The following is a 9244-nucleotide window of genomic DNA, read 5'->3' as shown; positions in this document are numbered from 1 at the left end:
ACCGTGGGCAGCTGCCAGCTGGGCACGAGCAACTCAAGGTCCTCCCATGGTTTCATTCATGCAAGAGAGATGCATGCATGGTCGTCGCTGCCTGAGCCTGACATGGAGCGACATGTTGCCTCAAGTCGGCCGGGCTTGGTTTTCAGCTGTGTTAGCACCACTACTCACTCACATGAAAGGAAGACGACGACAAGGTACACTATCAATGCAGGAAGACGACAGCACACAGATGAGATGATATGATATAAAAATCAGCAAACAGCGCAGTGCAGAACATTACAAACCCACAACATGAGAGTTCAACCGCAGTTTCAGTCTTTCAGACAATCCTCAGACAGTGCATCACCAATAGTCACTAAAGCCATTCATGCACTAGTAATTTTTTTTCCCTGAGATGTTACATGTGTGTGCCAGTAATTAACATACATACATTGTTTATATAAAGAAAAAAGGAAAACGAATTGGAGGTTTATTGTAACCGGTATATAACAACTCTGCTCATGTAATCATATGTAACAAACAAGATCCACATGGAACCTAGGACCCATCCACTTCAGTATCACAGTGACAGCATCGACTCATGTAACACTTCGCTAGTATAAGAGCACACAGCATGCACGTTCAAGGGTTACTTTTCACTGTCCGTAGTCTGCTCCAGCCATCCAGACCCAGATGGAACCTGTAGTCCTGCTCCTGCATTATGGAGTATGGAGAAGATACAGTTTACATGGGCAAGTCGTCTGTGTCAAAAATCTCAAAGATTGATGTTTCTAAAGCTCGAGTCAAGCAGTAATTGTTTCAGTTTTGATTCATGAGATAAGATTTTTGTTCCACATGGAACCATTTGAGCTCCTGGCCTACTGCAATTTAGAGGATCATATCCTGGGAGAGAAACAGACTGCACATGCTCACTTTCGGGGAGTAAAGTATTTGAAATGAATTACATTAATTACACTGATGAAGATCTTCCAAAATTTGAAGAACATAGCACACCTTAGATGCAATTCAAGAATATGACAAATGAGTTCCCTTCACTTCAATCAGGGTCAAGTGGCCACTAGTGGAAGCAGCCGTGAATCACTAACAAGATACTTCATGCAGTTTTGGTCAAATTTAATTGTTGCACAAACAGTAAAAAGTAACTAAACTGTGGTCAAATTTCCTGTCATGTATGGCAGAATGTATGAATGCCGTAGGAAGCACAAGGAGGACGTCCAGGATCAGGATGCAGCACATGCATGTGGCTAATTGCTGCACGAGTTAAGAGTCCTAGGTGCTTTTGTTTAGGAGATAAGTTAGTTGGTTTGTTAGTTGCTCCAGGAGTTACAGTCCTAGGTGCTTTTGTTTAGGAGATAAGTTAGTGGGTTTGTCCGTTAGAGATATTAGCATACTGGACTAGAATTTAGTTGATTTGTATTAAGGATGGATTTGTATCTTGGCCTTATATATTAGGCCACATGTATTTGGAAAACTTCAAGCGATAGATTGAATCTAGTTCCCCAATTCCCTGCTGTGCTCTCCTATCTAGCCTCAGCATCATCGCTGGTGCCCAAGCGTCGACCTCACGGCCCAGGTCCTCACCCTTCCACCTCTCATGAGTCATGACCATGCATCGCTCAATTATACAGCAGTCAACCATCCACCACCATCTCATTTCCCAACTCATCATTTGGGTCACTTAACTAGGTGGTAGCACCTAGCACACCTAGTCTCATAAAAAATGATCAAGTACAACATATACACAAGGATCAAATTACCAGTTCACTTGTACCATGGCATTAGAACAGATGCATGCCTTTAACTATGTGGATTGTACAAGTCAACTAAAACAGATGGAGATTTCAAACTTTGTAAGTCCATGGATGATTGCTTGTTGTGTGATACTAGCAATACTATACGGTCACTCTGCTAATCCTTTTAGGCATTTTAGTATCATGAGCACAGAATTTTCAACCTTACTTTTGTAATGCATATAGTAAGTTGCTGCCCTGTAAAATTTATGCAAATATCGAAAGCAACAAGCAAGTAATTCACCTAATTCCAGCATTAAGCAAAGCATTTTCTTCTCTGCAAAAATAAAAATAAACCAAATGACATCAGTTGACCACTTGTAATATTTTTCTGAACAAGCATGCATATGGACGAACTATCTTCAACATTTGTAAGTAAGATTCTCACCCATCTTTCAACTTCTGATGCTGATTCAGAAAGTCTCCTCCGAAGAATAGTTTTTTCTGCTTCACAGCTCTCTACATCAATATCTGCACAGATAAAACCTGTTGAGAACTGTTGCTGCTTCAAATCCTATGGCACATATAATCTTGTGTTTAGGATATTTGCATTACAAAGGTCTCTCAAAACACTGAAAAAGGAGAAGGATGGGGTTCAGTTTTTACCATAATAGTAAGTTGATAGGATGTCGATACGCTCGATCGGCTGACAAAAGGGAAAAGGAAACACAAGTACAGAATGTTAGAGCTTCATCTGTCAAGCACACCATAAATAGATTGTATGAAGTCAAATTTATTCAAATACGAATTTCAGTGACGTTGACGAGCAATCTGTTCAAAGTGTAACAGAAAACTCTATTCAAATGAACACTTCAGTGCAATAAAAAAACCAAAAGTCATCATTTAACACACTTTCCCCAGATATTTGCAGATATCTAAACAATTATACGAAAGATTACAGAAAAAAAATCACTAAAATCAGTAAATGAATATACAGGTTTTGCGCATAAAAGAACAATCTTGCAGGTGGATACATACCATTACAAAAATCCCTTCTCTCCGGGTTGGAAGCCTCTCTAGTTTACTTAATGTATCGTCACCTTTAGTGACCCTCCCGAATACAGCATACTGAAATTTTTTATGTGCCAATCTCGATCAGTGACAGAGATGATATTGATCATAAAAGGCTTTGATGTAGTGTTAAACACCTGGCCATCAAGGTGTGGTGAATTGCCCAGAAGGATAGAAAAGGAAGAGCCAGCGCTGTCTGGATCGGAGTGCCTTGTGGATAGAATGAAAATATTTACATGTTATGAGATAACTATTAGCTTACATGAAAAAGAAACTAATAAAAAAAATGCTTTCCAGAGGTCTGTTATTTCAACATACTTGCATTCCTCTGGATATGTACATAACTATAAATCGAAGTATGGAAAACAACAAGTAGTGATCTTAAGCTTTTTCCAAATAAATAAACAGCTTAATAACCATTGATGAAGTTTTCAAGTGCATTGAAAAATACTACATGTTCATCTATTTTAGGCCAGAACCAGAAGGCAAAGGTGATATGTTAGAAGACAGTGGTCTGCTGAAGTTGTAAATAGAGAGCACCTTCCCATGGAGAGGATTCCCCTGACATGCTTGACACTACTAAATTCACCAACGATTGTTTTCTCTGCTTCTCTTTTCTGCTCTGCATTCATAGGGGCAGTTCGACCTGACATAACATCAGCAACTTGTGCAACGAAACCCTTGTCAACCTAGAAAAGGCAGCAATATATTGCATTGTTAATTGATAAAAGTAGCACATAGAAAACTAGAGATTTGTGTTTACAGGTAGTAAATAAGCAAGTGACTAAGACTGATGAATACCCTGAAGAAGTGATTTGTGTTGTAGCATCCAAGCCGCACAAGTTTGAAAATGTGTTCGACAGTCTTAGGTGCAACATGAGGAAAGAAGCCAAACTCGATGTCACCATAATTTGTCTGCAGGGAAGAAATCAGATGTACTGATCAGAACAGGAAGAAATACTGCAGAAAGGTAAAAATGGTAATTAGTAGCGCTGTAAATTCCAAGTCCCCTAACTGGCCAGATATGCGACTTTTGAATGACTGAATCAGTTCCAAGCTGATAAGCATTTGTGAAGTCATACAAATCATGTAAACGCTACAGTTTTATTACCAAATATTCAACCGATTTAATTTTGGGGATGGAGTGATGCAAATCGCAAGGTGATATCCAAAGTACCAGAACCGATAAGTAAACCAAGCTGGCAGCTTGAGTGAATTGTGTGGAGAACAGAAGACACCATCTACGTAATGGGAAACTAGGAGTAACAGAGGAAATCATATGTCTGAAGAGAAGAACATGCAACATGGTACATCAGTCTTCTTGCAAGAATCTTGACACCACTATGCAATGAAATTATAGCCAGATTTGCCAGTTTAGCACTCTTATCCACTAATTCATCCTAGCATACAAATCTTCCAACCAGTAAAGCAACAGCCAGTTGAGCACTCCAATCCAGATTCCTGTCCAGGCACAGCTAATTCCTCTTCCAGCAGTTCTTAAATGCAACTGATCATCCATCTCCTCCGGTCCTCCCAGATTGCTGTGATTTTGAACCGACTCTTGAACGAAATCTCGCAAGAGCAAGCCCAGCGTAACCGACTCACACTGATTCTCTCCAGATCCTCCTCCCACAGCTCTCAAATCACACTAATTTTCTCCCAGATCCTCCCACAGCTCTCAAATCCCTCGTCAAACCCATCGAATTCGATGTCCTAGGAGCCGCTTCCTACCTCCAAAGGTTACTAAACATCGCTCCTTTCGAACGAAATTTCAGAGCAGCAACAGACATCGGGGTTGGGCGAATCTAGCAGTCTGTGGTTGGTTGGAATAGCAAGGGAGTCGAGGAGATGGCGGGTGACCTGGAAGACGACGCGGGCGGACCCGAGGTTGGGGTCGGAGGAGTAGAACGTGGAGGCGCCGTCCGCGCAGACGGCCGCGACGACGAGGACCGCCGCTGCGGCGGCCGCGGCGCGGCGGAGTAGCACCGCCATTTTTCTTTTTCTTATTTTTCCTTCCCCTTTTGCCCCCGCTGGTTTTGACGTTTTGTTGTGCTTGTGCAGGGGTCCGTCTATCACATCGAATGTTTGGACACATGAAGTACTCAATGTAGATTATTTACGAAACTAAAAACATGACTAGAGAATAATTTACGAAACGAATCTTTTTTAGTTTAATTAGTCTATGATTAGACAATAATTATCTAATAAAACGAAAATGTTATAGTACTTGTTAAACTTTAACAACCTCAACCAACAATCCCCTCAGATATATGCTATATCTAGAACTCTAAAGTCAGTCTCAATGGATAGTATCACTGCACGATTTCACATACCAACACGTCATCAAGATTAAAATGAAACCATCTATGAAATAACCCCAGCAATGAGGCATTTCACTTTGTTGTTTTCAAGGCTAAGCAAAACAATTAATTGCTGCAAATTTATTGGATCACATGCAAGATGGTGAAATGATTTGGCCCTCGGTAGGGATTTCATCCCGTTTCACCGTGTGGGAAACAACGCCTGCAGAGTTTCACCATGGTGAAACTACTTTCTTCTCTCTCCTCTTCGTTTCATGCAAAAAGTACAGTTTTGCTGACATGGCGCTCTAATAAATATGCATGACATTCCGGTGAAACCCCCACTGAGACTGCCCTAAGGGCACTCACAATGCAGACTCTATAATAGAGTCTAAAGTTATTTATTACCTCGAACAATGTGGACTTAGAGTCTAAATAAGACTTGGAGTCTTATTTTTTCTACCTCTTTCTTCAATAAATATGCTGCCACATATGTACTTAATTGTCTTGGACTCTGTGATAGAGTCTTGCATTGTGAGGGCACTCACAATACAGACTCTATCATAGAGTCTAAAGTTATTTATTACCTCAAACAATGTGGACTTAGAGTCTAAATAAGACTTAGAGTCTTATTTTTCTACCTCTTTCTTCAATAAATATGCTGCCACATCAGTAAAATACCATAAAGAATATATAATTAATTGTCTTGGACTTTGTGGTAGAGTATTGCATTGTGAGTGCCCTGAGTGCCCTAAATACTCCGAACGTCTCTTCTAGATACTTAGATATACACTATGTCTAGAACTCTAAATACGTGGTAAAAACAATGTATCTAGAAAGACCAATATTTTTATAATTTAGAACAAAAAAAAGTATATGTTGTTGTTTTTTTCCAAATGGTCTTTCTCTAAGCAGCTCATGAAAAGTTGGTTTAGCAAAAAAAACCCTCAAAATAACATATGCCAAATACGGCCATAGACTTCGATCATTTGCCACTAGTGGTGAAGCTAGAGCAAATCCAAGGGGGGGTGCGGTTGCCTTGTAGATGCATAGATTTGAGTCATAATTATGGTGAAAATTTAACTCTATTCATTGATATTCAAAAATTTTGTGGGTTCATCCGCATCCACCACATTACATATAGCTTCGCCACTGCTTGCCACACCTATATTAATAACATAGTAGAATTAGCGTGACTAGATTAGCTCAAAGGATTTGTGCTAGTCTTAAAGACGATGAACAATTTACATAGTCTCCCACTCAATCCACTACATTCTGGTAATATTCAAGTTCATGAGCAAATTAAAGATTTTTTATGGGTGTCATAGAAGGTGTGGAACGAAAGGTACGTAGTCGATCCTGGCTCGGAGAGAGACGCACGCGTTGTAGCGTGGAGGGTACAAAGAAGCACACCGAGTGCGCATGTGGCTATAGTGATATTCCCTAACCGAGCAAGAACCTTTTTGTTGACAATTAGGCAAAACCATTATATTGCGGTGAAGTAGATGCATTGTGTGGTTGTATGTTCCTTGTGTGCTCAACACTAAAGGCGAAGGCACACTATGTTTGAGGTGCAAATGCACTTTCCTCCAAACCCCCAAATGAAAAAATGAGTTAGATTAGAATTCAACATATAAGACTTGCCTATATATGCATCCATAAGACAAGTGCATCTCTCTCTAATTTAGCTTTGTCATTGCTTGTCATTAATGCTCCATGTTTTGAGCACCAACAGAATGTATGCTAACCTAGAGGAGATGACATGGTAGCCTTGTCTAGCCAAGGAAGGTGGAGGTTATCATTGGGGGCCTAAGAGGTGTTGTCCTATTGGTTTTGTACATGAACTCTATCACGATGTTTCAGAGCTTCTCCCTGGTCATATTCTCTACCCTTGGACTATGACTAATGGTTGCAAACCCGCACATAACCAAAATATGTTATGGGAGGAGAGAGATGCCGAAGGAGAGAAAGAAAGAGGGAGGGGCACAGGCAAAGGGAATTCTAAGGCACTGGACATTAGGCTTGCCATGATATCACTACTAGAGCAGTCACGTAAAAGGCTTTCCACCTATGATAAATAATTTATAAGAAAATATACACCTTCTAAGTGGATATGACAAGAATATTTTTTCCAGGGAACGATGGAATGGGAACATATCATGTGCTCGCATGCATTATGTGCTCCCGTTCAAAAAACCATTCAACCAAAAATATAAGTGGATAGATGATGTAAGGATCTATGTTCGTGCACAATTTGAGAGTGGTTAAAATTTTGTACAAGTAGAAACAAAAAGGAGATAATAATCGTGATATAATAATTGGATAGGGTGCATTTTTTACCTCGATCTGTAACCTGTATCAACTACGTACATTTTGATTTTCTATTTTTTGTTCCTCTTTATGTACAAGATTTTTTTAATCCTCAAAATTTGCATGGAGATGGATCCTTACATCATCTATCCTTAGGTATTTTTGGAAGAAATTTTTTAGCACTGTTTAGGTTTTTCTAGATGGAAGCACGGGAGCACATGAAGACATATAGGGCCAAGGATATGTTATCTAGATGGAAACTCCACATAGTAAGTTCAAGAACTTAGTGCACTTTACTATAGTGATAACATAATTTAAGCATCACAAATTATTATTATTATCGGTCAACCAACATCCATAGTTGGTGAGATATATTGACTTTACCATCTTGGCCAAATTGATACATTATTTCAACATGGGACACACGCCCCAGTTTTAGCCTAACAACAACATTTATCGCTCATATGTCTAATCTTGGTATAAAGGCAGTGTGGCCTAGGGTTGTTGTACCCTAGTGCGTCACAATGCACCTCACACAATATGTTGTCGCATGGGGAAAAATCGCTGCACCTACTACCTGGACATAGGATGTATTACATTTTATTAGAGTGTGTACACATATATAGCTAAAGCTAATGTAAAACATAATTTGTAAAATAAATACACATGCATATATGTGTGGTTGCATAAATTATTACTACCTCCTGCTTCACAAGACGAGAATACCATAGCCATGACAATAAGGGTTGCGAAGCATAGAGCCTTGGCATCCTTGTTGAGAAGTGCCATCAGGAAGAGCTGATTCTCAATTTCCTTGTGTGTATTCTTAGTATGTTTCAAAGTTGTGTTTGGCATCACCTCCTGTCCATTCTTTATATAGGGGGTGGAGGCGCTAGCAAATTTGGCATCATATTAATGCATTAGATTTTATGCTCCTCTAATGTGTTTAGTACCTATTTATTTGCTTCTTGTTAATATGATCTATTGATTGCTATATTTTTTCTGAGGGGGAATATTGGATTCATACTACGGTGTAATTGATTAGGTTCATCCCGTGGTTTGTTACGATACAAGGAAAAATGGATTGCCGCTATATTTGCATACAATAGCGAAAAATGGAAATTTTCAATTCGTGTTGGGCTCACACTAGGCCTGATTTATTTTATTTGGGCCTGTTTTTCTCGCCCATTTTCATCCAACTACTTGAGCGGATCTGCCTTTTCGAGCTTTTTTTGGGCTACACTAGACGGTGCGCGAAGCAGGCCTAATTAAGAATCTGAAGCCTCGATCGTGTCATTCTATTTATGGAGATACATACGAATGATAGAACTTTCTATATATAGCAACATAACTGTATTACTATTAAATACATACAGTACTAATCACTTGTACGATGAGGTGCAGGTAGGATTATGGTCTACTATGTTAAAGGCCTTGTTTAGTTCCTAAAAAATTTCAAGAGATTCACCAGCACATCGAATCTTGTGGCACATGTATGGAGCATTAAATATAGACGAAAACAAAAACTAATTGCATAGTTTGCCTGTAAATCGTGAAATGAATCTTTCGAGCCTAGTTAGTCTATGATTGGACAATAACTACCAAATAAAAACGAAAGTGCTACAGTATCCGAAATCTAAAAATTTGCTAACTGAACAAAGCCTAATAAAAAAAGAAAAAAGGATTATGGTCTACGAGTAGCTAGAGTGTTGAGCCAAATGGACCACTCTTTAAATAGGCAAGGCATATAAAAAAGCTAGGCTATTTATGCTGATGTGTGGTGGATTAGTTTGGAAGTAAAGAAAGAGAGGCTATCATGGGCGAGAAACTAGG

At 39.4% G+C, this 9244-nt stretch overlaps 1 protein-coding gene and 1 long non-coding RNA gene across 3 annotated transcripts; both read right to left on the bottom strand.

Annotated features, from left to right (window-relative positions):
- LOC8074358 (peptidyl-prolyl cis-trans isomerase CYP23) lies at positions 345–4852 on the bottom strand. Of its 2 annotated transcripts, none has more exons than XM_002449766.2 (9): positions 4662–4852; positions 3603–3716; positions 3342–3490; positions 2939–3011; positions 2769–2858; positions 2397–2436; positions 2179–2261; positions 2035–2067; positions 345–693 (listed from the first exon to the last, which is right to left on the bottom strand). In XM_002449766.2, the coding sequence occupies exons 1-8, from the start codon at positions 4791–4793 to the stop codon at positions 2047–2049; spliced, it is 702 nt and encodes a 233-aa protein (XP_002449811.1). In that variant the 5' UTR covers positions 4794–4852; the 3' UTR covers positions 345–693; positions 2035–2046. The 2 variants fall into 2 exon arrangements, with proteins under 2 accessions (XP_002449811.1, XP_021317292.1); XM_021461617.1 differs by having other exon boundaries at positions 348–700.
- LOC110435377 lies at positions 7722–8244 on the bottom strand. The gene is made up of 2 exons (XR_002453035.1): positions 8113–8244; positions 7722–7988 (listed from the first exon to the last, which is right to left on the bottom strand). It is a non-coding gene; the product is annotated as an uncharacterized LOC110435377 (long non-coding RNA).

The sequence above is a fragment of the Sorghum bicolor genome, chromosome 5, assembly GCF_000003195.3.
Source record: "Sorghum bicolor cultivar BTx623 chromosome 5, Sorghum_bicolor_NCBIv3, whole genome shotgun sequence".
Taxonomy (NCBI): Eukaryota; Viridiplantae; Streptophyta; class Magnoliopsida; order Poales; family Poaceae; genus Sorghum; species Sorghum bicolor.
Note: the sequence above shows the minus strand (reverse complement) of the source record. Positions and strands in the feature narration are given on the sequence as shown.